Source organism: Sipha flava, unplaced genomic scaffold (genome assembly GCF_003268045.1).
Source record: "Sipha flava isolate LNK unplaced genomic scaffold, YSA_version1 67_pilon_pilon, whole genome shotgun sequence".
NCBI classification, from domain to species: domain Eukaryota; kingdom Metazoa; phylum Arthropoda; class Insecta; order Hemiptera; family Aphididae; genus Sipha; species Sipha flava.
The window spans coordinates 1,239,172-1,258,931 of NW_020273607.1; the positions used below are offsets into that span (position 1 = coordinate 1,239,172).

General features: G+C 30.9%; 2 protein-coding genes across 3 annotated transcripts in view; one reads left to right on the forward strand and one right to left on the reverse strand.

The window, feature by feature from the left end:
• The first annotated feature begins 47 nt into the window (after nucleotides 1-47).
• Nucleotides 48-3,186, forward strand: LOC112691905 (CD2 antigen cytoplasmic tail-binding protein 2 homolog). The gene is made up of 5 exons (XM_025566340.1): nucleotides 48-311; nucleotides 1,124-1,287; nucleotides 1,374-1,691; nucleotides 2,664-2,814; nucleotides 2,885-3,186. The coding sequence occupies exons 1-5, from the start codon at nucleotides 167-169 to the stop codon at nucleotides 3,070-3,072; spliced, it is 966 nt and encodes a 321-aa protein (XP_025422125.1). The 5' UTR covers nucleotides 48-166; the 3' UTR covers nucleotides 3,073-3,186.
• A 2,075-nt stretch (nucleotides 3,187-5,261) lies between these two features.
• The window catches only part of LOC112691834, a 44,877-nt gene continuing 30,378 nt past the window's right edge, over nucleotides 5,262-19,760 (reverse strand). For both annotated transcript variants that reach the window (XM_025566244.1, XM_025566245.1), the window contains exons 3-5: nucleotides 16,203-16,439; nucleotides 15,103-15,168; nucleotides 5,262-7,516 (exon numbers count right to left, since the gene is read on the reverse strand). In XM_025566244.1, coding sequence (XP_025422029.1) covers nucleotides 7,343-7,516; nucleotides 15,103-15,168; nucleotides 16,203-16,439 — 477 coding nt within the window. In that variant the 3' untranslated portion in view covers nucleotides 5,262-7,342. The remainder of the gene's footprint in view (nucleotides 7,517-15,102; nucleotides 15,169-16,202; nucleotides 16,440-19,760) is intronic.

The following is a 19,760-nucleotide window of genomic DNA, read 5'->3' on the forward strand; positions in this document are numbered from 1 at the left end:
AGACGCTTAATTATCAAGTTCGAATGCCGCGTTTGAGCTTATCAGTTATCACACAATCGTTTCTCCGGAATAAAAACGTTTTCAAAGCCCGTAGTTCGAGTTGTTGAACGTTCAGATTCGTGTTTGTTTCGTTGTTTTTGTTGTGTAGTGAAAATAATTTGAAAAAATGAATAAGAGAAAATTAGAAGAAGAAATTTTTCAACAGAACAAATTTGAAAAGTTGAACAACATAGCAGATTCTGAAGACGACGACGACGACGACAGCGTTGACGAAAACAACTATGATGTCATGCAAGAGCAAGATATTGAAGGTAACAACGACACATAATTGGACTTATTACTTTGAATACGTGTACATGTTAAATTTTTCTTTTATAAAAAAATAAGAAACTTCAAACTATGGTGTTTTATTTATTTTTCGATGTGAAAAACTAACAAATGTCTGCATTCAAGTGTTAGATGAAATAATAATTATATTTTCTCTAATGAAACTGTACATAATGTTATATATATATATATATATATATATATATATATATATATATATACTATTATTATCACAGCTTTGTTAAGTAAACTGCAAAAAGGCACAGTATACGTAATCAATATTAATATACATAATTTGATTTAAAGAATATAAAAATTTAGCTTAACATCAAAATTAAATTATCTAATAAAAATGAGGTTTGAAAAAAAAAAGAAATAGTCTGAACAAAATAAATTTAAATTCGAATCTAAGAGAAAAAAATAAAATGAATAAATAGAGAAATCGATAAAATACAATCAACGTTAATATGCATAAGATAATAATAGCTTTATGAATACAAGTGAAAATTTATAATATTCAGTATATCTTTTAAGATTGACAAACATATTTTCGTTAAATCAGCATTACTTAATCCGTGGGTTTTGAAGACATTTTTGAGAAGACCAGAGGTTGTACTATGAGCTTTGAACCATAGATCTGTAACTAGATATGATAGTTATATATATTTTTTATATCTTTAACCTCAGAATATTTTGTTTATATTTTTTTTATGAAATGATATTGAAAAGTTCTCAATATATAAAGTGTAATTTTCAGACCTAGAACTTACGTTTTTTTTTTTTTATTTTAACAAAGGCCAAGAAGATGGAGTTGTTGGACAAGATGGTGAGATACGAATTACACCTTTCAATATGCAGGAAGAACTCGAAGAAGGTCACTTTGATAAACAAGGAATGTACCATTGGAAAAAAGAAAAAGATGTTCAAGACAATTGGTTAGAGAATATCGATTGGTGTAAAGTAAGTAAATGATATATTTTAATTTTACTATTTAGTCAGTCGTATAAATTGTTTGTATAATTATTGATTTGTTGTATTGTGTTTAGATTAAAGATATGTCTAAAGAAAAGAAGAATAATGATGAAAATGCAGAGGACGATGAGGAATTTAATGTAATTGCTGCCTATAAAGAAATAATAAGTATGATGGAACCCAAAGAAACCATCGCAAAAGCTCTAAGACGTTTAGGTGGCAATAAAAGACTTTCAACTGCTGAAAGATGGAAAATGAAAAAGGCTGGAATAAGTACTGAAGGCGGATCATCTGAAAAAGTCACTAGACTTACAGAGATTGCTAATCAGATTTTAACTACTGATGGTAATATGGATGTTTATCAAGAAACTTATGAACACATTTCAAATATTGTAAGTTGATTTTGTGTAATTTAATATATCTTAATAAGTAATGACTAATAACTTAGGTATGTTTTATAAATAATTCTTATTTATATATTTTATTTTATTTATAATTTAAAATTACTTAATAATTATATAGCGTCTGTTGTGGTAAAAAACTAAGTAAAAAAAAAAAAAAATGCAGCATCACATTCATGCTTATCTATCTTAAACCATAGTTTTTATTATTTTTAATACAAAGCGTTTAAAACTTATGTTACTAAAAATGTAATATAAAATAATGTTTTAATTAATAAAGTTTATGTATTATTAAAATAAACTTTTTAAGTTATAATTCATAACTATCAGTATATTTGTAAAAATATTCTAATTTTAAACATAAAATAATATTAAGTGGTACATTTGGAACATTTCTCAATTATTTCGGTTGGAGCGTTGTATTGAAAAAATCAACCACATTACTAATAATTTCTTATATTTGAATTCATATTTATATACCAGTTATACCACAATACATTTCAATAGTTATAATAATACAAATTACCCATTAACAATTAGATCTAGTTTATCAAACCATATGCAGCGGGGTAGACTATATTTCTCTACTCCATATTAGAAAATAAAGATAAAAAAATATCAATTGACGTTCCAGTTCAATGTTTTGACAGGTAGAGAGTATTTTTGTATCTTTTGTCTTATGCGGTCCTCCAATTATTTTTTGGACTTTGGCCAATGATATTTAATAGCTTATAAAAATATTGATTAACAATTATTTATCTTGGAGTGTATAGTCTCTCGAGGTGAGAATTGCAGTGATAAGTTTGTTCTTTACATATTGAATAATATATACATAACAAATAGGCACAAAACGAGTTTTCTAAATTCATAACTATAATAAGCATACAATTCTGTAATTTTATAGTAGAGATTTCAATAATGAAATGTTTTTTATTGGACTCATATTTTGTAATTAACTTTTAGATTTCAAAATCTAATAAAAAAGAACAGCCTTCAACTTCCATGGCATCAGATTTAGATATGTATGCTGATGACTTCGATTTAAAGGAAAAAGAAAAATTAGAAAACACAATCCAAAATTCTGAAGAAGGAGCAGAAGAGCTAGAAGATACAGGTAAAATAATATTATTTTTTGAGTTATAAATATTGTCACTGAATTATTAAAAATTGAATCACATATTTAGGAGAGTCATTACAGTGGGAATACAAATTTTCATTGGAAAGCAATGAAGTATTTGGCCCTTATAACACTGAGCAAATGCAGAAATGGAAAGAAGAAAATAAATTTAATGAACCAATTTGGGTACGTAAGTGTAATTCAAACAGTGAATTTCATTCATTTAAACGTGTGGACTTTGAACTATATTTATAAATTTTTTTTTCTTTTGTGTTTATTTCATTCACACTGTATAAAATAAGTGTATTTGAATACATAATAGTAATAACTGATTGTTAATGCTAATAAAATTCTTCCGATTTGTAATAATGACTGTTCATTATTATTTAATAATTTTAAGTATTAAGAATATAATTTATAATAATTAAATAGTTTTCATTTTTGTAAACTATAGAATAGTTTAATAAAAAATAATAGACATTAAAATAAGTATACACAAGGTTTAAAAAAATGTTATTATTTTATTACTATTATGAAACAAGTTTAATGTATTATAAATTACATTTATAATTGAGAACACGGACTTTTAATGTATACATTTTAGCTTTATTAATATGTAAACCAATTTAAATGATAAGCCGATAAAATTGTCTTTTAAAATTGAAAAGTAGTGAATATAAAATCATGTAAAACAAAATAAAAACAATGACATTAGTCAAATTAAGTATGAGAATATTAATATTAATAAAATATTTTTAAATTAAAATACTTCTGCAGACAAATTATTTTTATGTAAAGTAAGGTTATAAATAACACATATCCACTGACAGTCAACAATTATTTATAAAATACATGCATTCTACCCGACTATGTCTCAAGCCGGCAAAGATTATTGGATAACTCATTTAACTAATTTTTACTTACTCATTTATTAGTAACAAATAGTTGAACAGTATAATAGTTATGATTCATTCCAGTTAAATGAAGTAATAACAGTTAATTGAACTTGTATACCTCTCATGCAGTAAACTTTAAATATGTAAAAATATTTTCCAACATTTATTTAAATATTATGTTCATTGAAAATTAACATAGAAGACCATAGTTAAGAAAAATGTATGTATTGAAAGTGGATTTTTCTAAACTATGTGGGTATGAAATATGATTTATTCTCTCTTTTCGTAATGAAAAGTCTGAATTAAATTAAATTTTTATTTTTTATAAGTATATCGAAACAAAAATTATTTTCACGTTACATGTGGTAGGCATAGGAAGTATATTTCATCAAAATTTAAACTGTCATGATGTTTTTCAGACAAAACATTCTTTAGTCTACATATATATTTCTCAATAAATACAAATAACTAATAATAAATAATTGTATTCGCTCTCAAATGTTTACCAAAACATATTTTAACACTACAATTTATTAAAATAAAGATAAATTAGTCTTTGAATTTTTCGTGTTTATTTTGATGTTGCAATGTAATTATACTGGATTGCTTGATTTTCAATCAATCGATATTGTATTTTTAATTAAACTTAATTATTGTTTTATGAAATTGACTAACTTTCCAAATATTTTGTGTAAACTATCAAAATGTAATAATGCCGACACGTAGGCGAATAAAACACGTGGCCGTTGTGTGCAATTTAATATAAAACGAATAATTAATGATCCGTTCGCGATTAAGGGTAAACGATTAATAATGATATTATTATAAGTAGTTATAATTTATAATAAAAGGGCATGCCTATTTCGATATTAACGTTGGGATCCATCTTTGTACACGGTATACACGAATGTAATAAGAATTGCATAAGTACCAACGCCGTTGTAGCAATACCTACCGTGTACACGATCTGAGAACGATCTGCAACAAGTACAGGGTCTCGATTCGGATTTAGTCACCTAATCAAAATCCAAAGTTGACTGTCGAAAATCATATTCGACGTTGGAAAAACGCCCATCGGTGCTGTAGGTACCGCGGATAAGACGAAAATTTACTATACTTACCATGCGCACAGCATTTAATGTTGATCACCTGGTGAGAGGTCTTTTAGATTATGAAATTACAAAAATTCGTTTTCGCATAAATGTTATCCGATTGCATAATTCGAACGGGCTCGGCTAATTACTTTTATGCGGGCGTGTTGTAGTGATTGAAAATGTGTCGTGTGTGCGTTTAAATCAGTCGGTCTATGTAAATTCGAATATTTTTTTTTTTTTACGACCGTAACGATCATAAATAATTTATTCTGTGCCATTCATGTACGGAGAGAGATAACACGTGGCGTTGTTGTTGCGCTGTGCGCGCGATATCATGATCGTACAGTATGATATGTACGAGGTAGTCGAAGGTTGGCGTTTGTTTTTTTTTTATTGGGGATATGCGCGAGGCAAACAAGAGGGATAATGGATTTTACAGATTAAAACAACGATGTACAAAAATTGATGCAATTTAATAATGTAACTCAGTCACGCGCACGAGCACGTCGGAAACTGTTCACAAATCGATTTGTACACAAAATTAATTTATTACAAACGTATTTAATACAGACAAAGTACAATAATGATGTATAACATATTGAGCGTTTTGAAATAAGGGTACTACAACAACAGTAGTGTATGATATAATATATTATATAATAACATCAATGAAACTTAATAATAAACTTAATAAATACATAATAATAATAATAATAATAATAATAATAATAAAAGGTTTACAAAAAACGTTTAGGTAATATATAGATATATACGTATGGTATAAACTTACGCCGAGGAAAGAGAATTTTGTGACAACGTGGTGGGTACACGGGAGATTTAAACGGTATTCCAAACAAAACCGGACACAACCGTTTGGTAAACGCGTCGGCGGCAGCGATCCTTCGTCTCCGATAACCTTTCGTGCATTTGACGCGATGCATCAGCTGTAACCGTGTTCATCGGTCGACACAGGAAAGCTACACGAGAATCACACGTAATGCGCGATACTATATGTAAATTTGTGCGGTCCAACGTTGGCCTGCTCATTTATCTGCATAACATTATTGTGTCCGGTTTTGTTTGCGTCGAAATGAACGTATCGCTAGGTGCCTACAGTCTACATACTCTTACGGTTGCACTGGGCGGTCTTGCGATATCGGGACTGTGCTAAGGAAAAGCGCGAGCAGTGTCTGCCGCAGGAGCGGAGTACCGAAGCAATTGTTCGGTCCTGTATAGCAGTGAGAAAAAAATAATGAAAAAAAAAAACGCCCAACAAGGATAGAACGCTCATCACTCGCGTGTTTCCCTAGACATAGTCTAACGTGATTGGTTCACGTCAAAAGTATCACCCCGTACACGCGTATACATATTGTATTTCACGACAAAATTAAAATACGTTCGTCGCAGTGCGACGCGCGTTTACACGGCGGGACGGTAAAGCATTTCACCATTAAATGTGAACATCTGACATTATTACAATTATTACGAAAAACTATTCGCGCTCGTGAGCGCATATCATTATGTGGTTCACCTGTCTAAAACCTATGGGTACGTTATAAAATAATACAATATCGATTTTACACGCGTAATGTGTTCGTAGGCCTCGAGTACGTAATAATGTAACGTTGTGTATAGAGTGGTTGTCACGAATATTCGATGGCCTCGTCAAATATATATTTATATATTACTATCAGATTATTGTAAATCTGAAGTGCGTAGTATTCTAATGTTACTATTCTCTCTCTCTCTCTATATATATATATATATATTTGCATATTTATATATATATATACATCTTTCATCGAATGGTTTTTTTTTACGTACACGATAACACGTCAATAGAAGTTATCGTATCAGCACAAAAAAAAAGTAAAAAAAAATATGTTAAAAAAAATATATAATATTTTCTATACACAGATATACCAGTAGATTACTCGTTTAACAGGGGAAGGGGTGGATGAATAAAAATTGAACTAGGTATATAAATTAAAAATTGAAGAAAAAAGAACACTAGCCGATAATAATAACAGTAAATATCATGTTATTATAGGCATGGTATTTCGAAAAACCAGAAATCCAGTCAATCCGTGCATAAATTTTAATGCTACGGAATTATTTCGATCGAATTGTTACGATAATGATTGTTGTTGAATTCGATTATTGTCGTTTCTTCGTTTTTGACAGTACAATAGTAATCGTTTTATGATTTAACGTTAAAATATAAAAAAATATTGTCGTTTTCATTCATTTCTACGAATCGACCGAATGATATTGAATTATTATTCAACCCTTCAACGTTTTACGATGTCGTACTGGCAGCAATCCGGCGCACAATTACAATACACGAAAATGAAACGCAATCCGAAACGTCTGCTGCTTCATGACGACGATTATAAGTTATCGTAATTATTATTATTATTTTCAATTATCTATACCTACCGTACGTATTATGTGTACATAACAATAATGATTGCTGCGCGATCAGTTAAAAAAAAAAAAAATTTTACAAAACAAAAAAAAATATGTTTTCGCCGTTTAACATGCATAGCATTGTACCAATCCTACTTCGTCGCAGTTCATACACTTCAAGGCGATCATTTCGGTGGTGAAGTGATTTCTATGCACCGATTTCTTGCTACCGTTGCACATGGGACACGGCAGAAGCCTGTATCCCCCACACACTTGGCACGTCGTACACGCGTCCGGACTCTGGAACAACAATAACAAAATATAACGCGATACTGTCATGTTAAATGTGTACAAGTAAAACAACACACACACACACGCGTAAGAAATCGTCTTATTATTATTGAATAAGACTTGCAACGGATATGACTACCAAACAATGACGACCTCCTCCCCCCCAATACAGATATGTCGTACCTAACAGGAGTTTTATCTGATCTGAACGGATTTTTAGTTTGACTGAAAAATTATGTTTTACCGTGGTACAAATCACAGTAGCAGTGCTGGATTAAGGGTCGTGCCGCCCTGGAGCAAATAACATTTACCCCTCTCCCCCTCAAAGAAATAAAGTTTAAGTGAAACCAAAAAAAAAAAAATTCCTGGTTTCTATGTATAAATTAAAAAAATAAAATACTATTATAAAATATAGGTACTTAATATAATAATTAATCTAATTAAACTAAAAAGTATAAATAGGTATATATGTTAAATATATAATGTGTTATATATATTTAATATCACAGAATAGTTTTGCTAAGAATTTTTTTAAACTAATGGAAAATACTGGCAAAATACAATTATAATATTAATAAATTGGTTCAAAATATACAGGTAATAATTACTTTAATATTAAAAAATAATAATAAAAAAATTATTTAAATGAATTAAAAAATTAATTATTTAAAATTATTTTTAATATTAACGCCAATTAAAAAAAAAAAAACTATAACCATTTAACTATGTATATATTATATATTATTATTTTTTTTATAATATTATTTATTTTTCTTTAATTATATTTTTTTATGGATTTAATAGTTACAAGTTTTTATGTTAGTTCTTCTCACTTCATTTCCTCATCCAAATAATGGTTGTTTCATTGATAAATTGGACATTTCTTCTTGTATTAATGACGATCTTAAATAGTTTTTTGAGGCTATTTTATTTATGTCGCCCCACTAAATTAGCCGTTCTGGAACAAATGCTCCTTTTTCACCTAGGGTAATCCGGCTCTGCGCAGTAGGAATTATTTTTGATGTTGATTTTTAAATATGAGAGGCAACTCGCGTGTAGCCGATATCATATTATATTCTACGAAGAAGAGCGCGGTATAAGTTGAACTGATTATCATATCGTTCGGTGAATACATTTAATAAACGGATTCATGTGTCTGACACAAGTCTTTTCGGATTTCGATGTAAGCACGTACGAACATATCCATTTAAGCGTAACCGTTCAAGGAGAATAGCAAATTATGTGACGGCGTATTTTATTTTAAGAACAGTGATGGACATTAAGGTTATCAATAGGAGGAAATATTTTGGTAGCTACCACTTTCTCGAAATCGCATAGAAAACATTTAGGTACTAGTATATTATCGTTGTAAATGTATATAACTATTTTTATTTCATTTGCTTAGCCTGGTTGAATTTTAACTGAAAAATGTGTATTTTAATTGGGAAGTGTTTAAAACTATGATTAACGATCGTTTTTATCTGTCAAACACCATTTATTATTATAATATTTAATCCTTTATACTTTAAAAATAGAAAACTCGTATTTTAATAATAAATAAATTTTTAAATTTTTAAAGATTAAAACAGTGAAATTGAAAAATAACAAAATGTTGATGAGTAGAGAAATGTAGAAATAGTGTTACAGAAATAATGTAGAATAGACGGTGAACAATCATAATACAAAATGTAGAAGGCAGAACATTATATTTGTATTGTTATTTTATACGTAATGATTAATATTGTGTATTACTATACATTTTTGTAGTTATTTGTCAATTAGCGGATAAGAAGTAGAAGTGTAGTGCGGGACACGTACACATACTAATAACCATTCACTGCGCACAGTCACAAGTCACGCACGCACGCGCTTTAAATATTGCCTATACCCAACTTCTTAAATATACACCACCACCGATCCTCTTAACTAATAATTTATAACGAAAATAAGAAATTATTTTTATTGTTATTAAATTTGATCAGTATTCGAGGAAATGACGAATTATTGAAAACACGATTAGAAATAATTGGAATTAATATTACAAAATAATATAATATAATTGTTTCATACTTAACAATTATTAAACAATTATTTTTTTCCCCCAAAATCGATGAAAAAGTCGAAAGTTGTCTTGCTCATAGAATCATTTATGATTTATGTCCATAAAATCAAAATAGTCTCTTCTACTTAGGTATCATACTATCATCTGATCTTACATTTTCTGAACATATATCATATATTCATAATAAATCGATGGGCATGTTAGGGTTTATTAGGAGACAATTTTGGAACTTCAATAATATTCAATGTCTCAGAACTTTGTATTGTTCGCTAGTTCGATCAAATATTGAGTAAGGGTCCATATTATGGAACCCATCGTATTCTGGTCATATAAATAGTTTAAATAAAATACAATCCTACTTTTTAAGATATTTGTCAAATAAATTTGCTATTCATTGTACAATTGATGAACTTGCGTCAAATTTAGGTTTAAACACCCTGTCTTCTAGAAGAAAATTTATTGATATTTCTTTTATTTACAAAACATTAAATGATCAAATTAACTGTCCTGAAATTTTGGGGAAAATAGGTTGGTTGGTCCCTAATTTTTATTCAAGATCTAAATTAACTTTTAATGAGCCATTTCACTCACAACTATATTGTTTTAATGGACCTATATGTTGTATGCTTCGAAGCTGTAATGAAATTAATTTCGATTTTAATTTTGATGAAGAATCTAAACTTCGGCTTTTATGTATAAGTTTCAAATAGTAAATCACCAAATTATATTATGTACAACTCTAATATAAATAAGTAATTGTAAATAATTAAAATTATATATAATTGTTTGTTTTTAAAATACACATAACATAAAAATAAGTAATTAAAATTAAATACTACTATTAGATATTATTATTTATTATTTATTACTATCATCATTATCATTATAACTTATATTTATAATTTTTGTAAAACATGCTGAAACTCAATTGCTCTATAAGGGCGTTAATAAACTATTATTATTATTATTATTATAATACACCTCTACTTTGAATCAAATACACTAATAATTGCTGAAAGTCATTACGGACTAAGGTCGATATCATTTTGATTGGAAGTACGTTTTTATTTTCGTTCGTATATTGTTTGATTTTTCCGTACTAGACATTGTGTACTTAACTAATGTCTTATACAGCATATCATTTCATTACTGCTGTAAACTTGTAGTCTGTTGGTAATACGTTAGTTGTTGTTACTGTACCTTTACAATGAGTGACATTGAAGATGTAGTGGACCAAAGCGAGAGTGTGAATAAAATAGAAGATGTAATAGGAACATACAAAGTTAATTATGCTGGTAAATTGATTCATCAACTACAAGTAAAATAATATAAATATAATATTTTAAAATGCAAAGTTTTAAACTAGTACCTATAATAAAAATTAAATTGTTTGATTGTTTTATATTATTAATATACTATACTATAGTATATTAATAATATATATATATATAATATATATATTAATATTATATTACTATATTATATATTGGACTTAAGTTTCATCTTAGAAGTCATAGCAAAAAACCTACACAGCTACAACAGGTAGATATTTAATTTTTTTTTTAGATTTTGTGAAAATAGCAAGAGTCTTGCAAGAGTCTTGCGCAAGACCAAGACCAAGATTTTGAAAATCTTGGCTTTTGTCTTGTTTTAATCATCACTAATCTGGAGTTATGAGTGTCTCATCTGAAGTCTCATTTTAACGTTTTAATATTTGTATACGGTCTCGCGCCGTTAGAAAAAATGTCAATCGCCCGAGAAATATATTGCTATGTAATGCTTTAATACATGTACACGCATAATTAATTAGAAGACTGAATGAGGGAGGGCTTAAAAATATGATGTTGTTTGGGAGACAATGTTTGAATCGATCGGTGTATAATTCGATGTCGTGGGTTGCATAGTATAAAAGTAAAAAGAAAGTTTTTCACTCTTTGTTTTAATAGAGAGCGAGTGAGTGCGCTTTTAGTATCCAAGTAAAATATCAGTAATAACAATACTATTGTAATTTAACGATGTAGTGTCGAATCTTATAGCAAATCCTCATCCTGTTTGCTTCTATCCCTATCAACAAATGACCACAGTTTTTTCTGATTTCTACGCACCTGTACTCACCGCAAAACCACAAATGATCTGTAGATAAACTACGTCTCATTTTTCCGTGTAAAAAACAATAATTATCCCATCGATAATCGTTAAACCACAGTTTACTGATGTACGAGCAGATATGAAAAAATTGTTACCCATACTCACGCAGTCACGTCATTCCGTTGGTCATACATACATATTATTTCCCTTTCATACGAATCGTATTTTTGTTCGTTACACAATAATGATACATAATATGTAACACCCCAACTCGCATTATTCTCTTTGCAGAATCGTTGATATTTTCCTCGTTTTCTTATTCCCACAATGTCACTTCTAAATATTGTCTACCTGCACGTTTCCTTTCAAACTTGTACTCTCATAATTTTCTATATTTTGTATTTTCGTCTTTGACGTTGTTTATTATCGATGGAACATGCGATTTTACATTACAGTAATAATATCGAAATTTAGACAATATTGCTGTTGTTATCTCTCGGACTTTATTTAAGTTATTAAGTTCGTAACAGTACAACGTTTTGTGTCTTCACGTTGAACTTTTATCACGATTTTTCGGTTACAGTGGCCGATTAATCAGGTCAATAAAATATTTTTACAGCCGATTTATATTCACCAATAATATAAACGAACACGATTAGAGGTTATTTTATAGCAAAATTACACATACGTCCTCGACATGTTCATCAATATCGATTTTTTCGGAACATGGTAGTTACTCTGAGCTGTAGACGCCGTTCGGCATGCCATTATACATACACACGTGCGCACACGTTTCACTTCTTACGGAATTGAACTCTAGCCAGAAATTATCGTACGCGTTTTAATAGACTGGACAATTGACGATTTCTTTCTATTTCGTCTTATTACCGAAAATACGAGCGTGATTAACGGCAATGTCCGCTGCACTCGGTGTATGTTATTAAATCCACACGTTGAGCTTAATTCTGATATTGGTTTTAATAAGTGAACGAAAAGATAAAACGACACGGAGGACATCTTTTATTGGTTACATTTTTTTTTTTTAAATTATTTTTATAAATTTAATGGATTTTCAACTCATTTTTTTCAACAGACTACAATAGACTACAATATACTCGTAATATATCGAACTTCAACGTCTCACATTGTTCGAGCCCCTTGAAATAGTTTTTACCTTTACATCCAATAGCGTAATTTATGAAAACTCAATAATCCGTAGTGGTCGGACTCTCGAACTTTTTATTGTTCCATTGATGTTCACAACCAACGATAACCTACTGAATTATAATACTCTGCGAAGCGTGTTATTCGTTTTGGAAATCACGCATTTGAGCGTTTCGAGTATAATTATATTTGTGTATTAGATTTCAAATCTTGTGAGTCTAGTACTACAACTCAACCATATGATGCCTATGATGTCGTACAATATATTTGGCAATAATTTTTATATTTTATGGTGCGTCGAAAGTACAGCAAAATATTAATATCCGGTTATACGCTTTTTGATTGCCAAACAATGAGAGTTTCCCTCCCCCTCCCCCCTCCCCACTCGTAAACCGAGACGTCCATATTATAAACGCTCTGAGAGGATAAGTTTATATATGGTATTGTTTAAAATTATTAGGTGTGAACGTTTCTAGATTTCAAAATAAATAAGTGTCCCAAGTCCTAAATCTGTCCTCGTGAAATTGAATTATTAAAATGTATAGACATGTGATGTATGTTGAAACACTATTAATATTATTATTATTGATTATTCGATCAAAGTTATGACACTATTGAAAGATTAATGATATCTGTAAATACGTATACACGATTTTAATACATGCATTATAGTTGTGTTGTAGCATAACGTTATCATATTACTTATTTTGTAATATATTCGTTTGTCGTGTGTTACGTATAAGATTCTATACATGAATACCAGTATTTTAATTATTTTTAAGCGTTTTATATTGTAACCATTTGTGATTGACATTTCGGAATCAACGATTAATGTATCAGTACCATAGGAAATCGTAATATATGAGTACCTACCTACACGGTTGATTTTGTATATTATTGTTATCCACAGGCGGCAGTAAAATATTATTAAAATCTACGCGTGGATTCTTAAAAAAATAAAATTTAATTAAAACATTATGGGTCGTTCCCCTTTAGAAAAATAGTTATAAAGTGTTGTGTTAATAAAACGGTATCACATATGCGACTATAATGGATAAACAAAATTTTCTATTTCAATGTTTAATAATTATGTTGTGTATTATAATGCCGGCGGTGCATTGTTGCTAGACTACCTATATATTACGTTTTGAATTATTTCGTAAAATAAATTGTACTCGTAACATAATGGATTAGAAAGTGTGATATAGATTTTATTGAAAAAAATAAAAAAAAATACATAAAATTCCTTATAATATAATATTCAAGCAAATTGAAAATACGTCGATCATACCGTTATTGTAAAATAAGAACAATATAATGACCACTTCGAATAATGCCCATAATATAGCCAGCGAATTCCAATGAAATTTAAAATATTATTAAAAAGAAAAAATATAACCGGCGAGATAGTCGATGGAATTTGTTTAAAAATCAATGCACTTACTCGTAAGTATCTGCGTGGGATTTCAAAATAAACAATAATTTTGTTTTTTTTTATATACATGTGATATAGTTTAAGATATTCTTCGTCTAGGCATTTAAAAAAAAAACAACTGCCTCTTCTAAACCAGTAAGAGCGTTTAAAATCGATACACGTATCGCAATGGCATGGTAATTATTATGATTTAGTCGATAATTATTTTGTAGAACTGGTAAAAAGAAATTATTGGTTTCATATGTTCGGAGAAAAAATAATTGTCCCCCCGGATACTTTATATCCAATATATATATACAATATACTTTAGACTATCACGAGAACACCCAACGACTGATTTCAAAACGTTAAACAATCGTTTGCGGTAACGCCAAGTCTAGAAATAATATTCTAAATTTTGTTTGTTCAGTGATTCGTTTTTGTTCTGTTATATACTTGTAAGTATAATTAGATAACATCGTGACTTGGGTTGTGAAAAGTGAAAACATTTAGCATTGTACAAATTTGAAACATTTACATAATCTACACATATATTTTGAGTGTATAAGAGATGTATATTATTTTATTATTATTATTATTTTGTTTGCTCGCGGCGAGTGGTAGAAATATAACAATGGTACGAGACGGAATGAAGAGATGTACATAGCGAGAAGATATGAAATGTGTATATATAGAATCTTTTCGTATTAAAAAGTCATCGAGTGCATAGAATATACTCCGGAATAGGAAAGTTGCATTGTGTGTGTATGTGTGATGACATCGGACAACAGGATATTCTTGTCTGTACCGGAAGGAACGTTCCGAATATGAAAACGGATTAATGAAACATAAATCTTTTGGCTTTACCTTAAATGGTTTTAAGATCGATCGAAGTTCTCCAGATTCGTTCAGTCTTTCTACGGCTTCTGCATCCTGAGAACAAAGTCAAACGTCGTTCAATTATTAATCATTATCATAAACCAATGGTTTTATATTGTAAACGGCTCAACAAAACAATATTTGCAATTATGTATCGAACAAGACATACGGATTTATGCTGAATATTAAATGTCGGAAAGTTTAATGATTAAAAGTGGTAGATATCGTTTTGATTGCGTTGTCTGAGTAACGTATCTGAAAAAGTACACGTATAGAGTGTAGTGATTATACGATTCAGTTTTGAGTTTGTAGTTATGAAAAAATTATAATTGGATTCGGCCTAGCGTCCATCCAGTTGGTGCCTACTGTTTATGCGTATCGCATTGGATGGGTTTTTTTTTTTTTTTTGGTCAAGAATTTTTTTTTCTTCATATTTATGTAATGTGTCGTAACTCATACGCTACGGGGGATTTTTACCATAAATTACTAAAAATTATCTTAGCGGTTTTTATCAAAAAGCTTAGGCCATTATAACGTTTAGACGCGGTGGCTTAACTTGGTCGTAAGTTTCCCGATACGAAAGTTCATCGACTGATAATATCGTGGACCATATTTTTATGTATTTGGAAACGTTGTGTAAAAATAGTGTTCACTTCGCCACATAAATTATTGTTATGAAAAAGATCTGGTGTAAATTTCGATGCATGAAATGCGATTTTAAAGCTGGGTGATTTCAATTGAAATTTTTGAATAATTACAAACGGCGTTACTTAAATCAAAAACAAAATAAAAAAAAAAAAAAGAGTGAAAAATGTATTAAAAGGTAATAATTTTAAGATTATGACCAATACCACTCGTAACCACGATGTAGTAGATAAACGAACAAATTTTTACGCAATAAATTTGAATCGCAAATGCATCGAATTTTTCAAAAATACTCGTTCAGGCGCTTACGTGGCATCATAAACTACGCTTTGGACGGGAAAACCTTTGTTCGGCGGACTGTGTCGTAATAAAATTCGAGGTGCTGAAACGTTTCATACAGGCATAACAAGTTTGAACGAAAAAATAAAACCATTGATACTAACTCCAATGAGGTTCCCTTCGACGAACAGTTGCGGCACGGAAATCGTGTCCACGCCGCCGAGACGTTCTCTGATTTCCTTCTGCACTTCCCTGCTCATGAAGACGTCTCTTTCCACGAACTTGACCAGATGGGTCCTCAGTATCTGTCTGACCAGCAGGCACCGCTGGTACGTGTCTCTGACTATGCCCATCGTGGTCGTGTACAGCACAACTTTGCCGGCTTCTTTTTCTTGCCACGTCTGAAACACGCACGACGCAATGGAAATTAAAATATTAATCCCCTGTTGAGCTGCGTTGAGCAATACACATTTTACTATACGTATTATATACTAAATAGTCGTTGAGAATTATGAACTGCACCCAGTTTTTTTTCGGTGAAAGTATTCCGATATATGGGAAACGTTTTTTTTTTTATTTATTTATTTATTTATAACTAATCGCGACGCTGCGGAATGTTCGCGGTTGTCTTTCGGAGACACGGCGTTGGTCGGCACACACACGTTATGCGGTATTCAGGTCAAGGAATGCGCGAAAGGTGAAGGTTCCGGCATGTGCATGGACTTACAACCGTTTACCGGTGTACGATCAGTCGGGTTATGTTCGTTTCGGTAAGGTTAAACGACCGAAAGTAAGGTAAAAACATAAGTGTAAACATACACACGTACGCACGCGTATTGTCACGTTTATGAGCAGTAATAATTATTAAGGGCTTAAGGCGGACACGGCACGTATATATGTGTACGTTCCGATGAAACGCCGGAGCACGAAATGCGCAGTCGAAATTTAAACGGTTGAAGCGTTCAATGTTATTATGTATAACTATTTGAAATATGTTATTACAATAAAAAAAAATTTAAAAAAATTGATAGTACAATCATAACTACGAGACGTTGCGCGTTTAGAATATTGGTTATTATTTTTTTCTTCAAAAATCTTATAGTTTTATTATACGTTTCGCTTGTTTGGAGGGCGAAGGGGGGGGGTAGAGAGAAATTACGAAAGTGGAGTAGAACTCGTTTTTGGGTCGCGTGTTTCGACGGTTACGCAATCGCGATAACATAAAAAATATCTGCGTATGCTGCAGTGCATTTAAGTATTGATCTGCGATTTTCAACCTGAAACAATTTCAGAAATAATAGCAGTGCGATATTATGACGTAAGATGGGTAAGAAATAAATAATCGTTGTACCCACGTCCGTACGACATTCAGGTATGCGCGGGCATTCAGGATAAAACACATCCGTTTATATAAAACAACATTACCTATTTATTTATATTAGAATGTATGGGCCACCATCGTTGTGTATTATACTCAATAATATGCATAATTTATTGACCGTTCGACCTCCACAAGGAGATTCGGGTTCATGTTGGTGGACGATGAAAAAAAGAAAGATGAGATAAAACGCAGGCGGCGGCGGCGCGGAGAATCGACCGACAAGGACGCGTAGATGGAATGACCTGTTTCGCAATTAAAATAACCGCGTGAGTGTGAGTGCTCGTGTGTCTAGTAGTAGTTAATCATAGTCGTGGTAATAATAAAAATCAAAATAATAATAATAATAATAATAATAATAATAATAATATAATAGTAATAATATCAAGAAGAAAATAATTTTAATATTATAGTAATATAATGGCGGCAGCCTGGATAAAATAGAAGGCTGAGTCGGTTAAAACTAGCCTGGGGGGCTTTGTTTGTGTGCGTGTATGGATGTATAACGTGTACAAGAGAAGACCGCTCCTTTTTATACAAGGTGTTTCATGAAGATTTACTAATCATTCCGATATCTCCTGCGTCGATAAAGATAATAATATTCCGATGTTTTCATCAACTTACATAACTAAAAATAACTATAACAATAACTGAATTAAATAACTGTTGATTTATAAAAACAGATGCGATTTGTAAGCAAATATTTTCAGGAAAATGAACTTTGTAAAATTATGGAACTCAATTTTACCAAAAAGTACAAAATCAGAAAGTGATTTTTAAAATGCCGATTAAAAATTAATACAGATTAAATCTGGTTATTAAAATAGATAGAATAATCGATTAAGTATCTTAGTTAATACAGCAGACATCGGAATTAGTAAATCCTCATGCAACACCCTGTACATCATACGTGCTAGCGTGTGATTGTGTTTATACGTATGTTTGTGTGTGTACATGTTTTCTTCTTTTTTTCTCGTTGGGTATCATTGACCCTATCGCGATAGCAGATACACACCGAGATTTATGTTCGCATACTAGCGAGTGATCTTTCATTTTGTAAAATCGTTTTGCATTCCTTACCCCCGACCGATGGAAAACATACATACACACACACACACACACACACACACACACACACACACACACACACACACACACACACACACACACACACACACGCACACATGTATATATACATACACGTCATACACGCATGCGCACGGTCATCATATCTTTCTTTTTCGCAATCGGGATTTTAAACGGTAGAAAAAGCTGTATTCGTCGTAGTCGTTCATTGTTCTCGGACGTGCACACAATATCAGTGTTGTAACTAAGGAGAGGCGAACAAAGCTATTGTATCCGACGTCAAAGTTCTGTGGGCTCCAAAATATTATCAATAACATAGCAGCTATAAGTTCGGTACATTTTGTAAAAAAAAATCGTTAAATACTACGTTGCAATAATTTTTAGAATCACTTTACTTGAGTTCAAAATTAATTAATTTTAAATAAATGTAAAAATATTTAGATTTGCTTTGGATTGGGGAGGGGGATGCATTTTAAAATTGTTCTCTCGAGTGAAATGTTTGCCTGGCTCTGTACAATACTATTAGGGTATCAGAGTTTCGAATGGCTGTCGACAACGTTTGATTGCTTCGAACCATCGACCGACCGTGCGTATAATACACTGTATACGTGTACCTACGATTGTATTTCTCGCGGCGGAGAAAAAAAAAACCGCGTTCAGGTGCCAGTCCTTACTTCTGTACACAAACATAATAATATAATGAACATGAGTAGGTACACGCGCGTACGTTTAACAGTAGGTGTACTCTTGATAATTTATATGATGTATGAACCGCTCTTGTGAAACGACTTACTGATAAATAATTAAAGACGAAAACTGCGTTCGACTATGGTAAAAGCGTTAACCTTTTTCTTTTATACACATTGCTACCGTCACAACCGTTGACTATTGATATTTTAAAAATCGTTCGACCATCTATTATCATTATTATTATTACTATTACTAACCAATGGTTAGTAACCATCATCGACGTTGACTTGGTGTAACATGCGTTATGCTCAAACGGCGCGAGTCCGTACATTTTACAGTGCGTGCCACTTTTGGAGTAGGAGTAGGAATAGCAATACTCGCATAGATAAACTTGCAAGAGGTACTCGTAAGGGATGTGCCATGAAAAAAATTGGGCCGCTTTCTCTTATATGAACCTTACTGAACCATTCCTCCTAAAAAAAGGATAAATTTGGGTAAACCAATGGGTTGTATTTTGCCATTTTTGATAAAGATCCTAATTTATTTTATCTAATTTTTACTGATTGTT

What these genes read in the sequence shown, in the direction of transcription:
- LOC112691905 (XM_025566340.1), top strand. Translation starts at nt 167, where the DNA reads ATGAATAAGAGAAAATTAGAAGAAGAAATTTTTCAACAGAACAAATTT. An exon ending in ATGAACACATTTCAAATATT is followed by an intron (nt 1,692 to 2,663) that starts GTAAGTTGATTT and finishes ATTAACTTTTAG; the next exon opens with ATTTCAAAATCTAATAAAAA. An exon ending in AGAAGAGCTAGAAGATACAG is followed by an intron (nt 2,815 to 2,884) that starts GTAAAATAATAT and finishes TCACATATTTAG; the next exon opens with GAGAGTCATTACAGTGGGAA.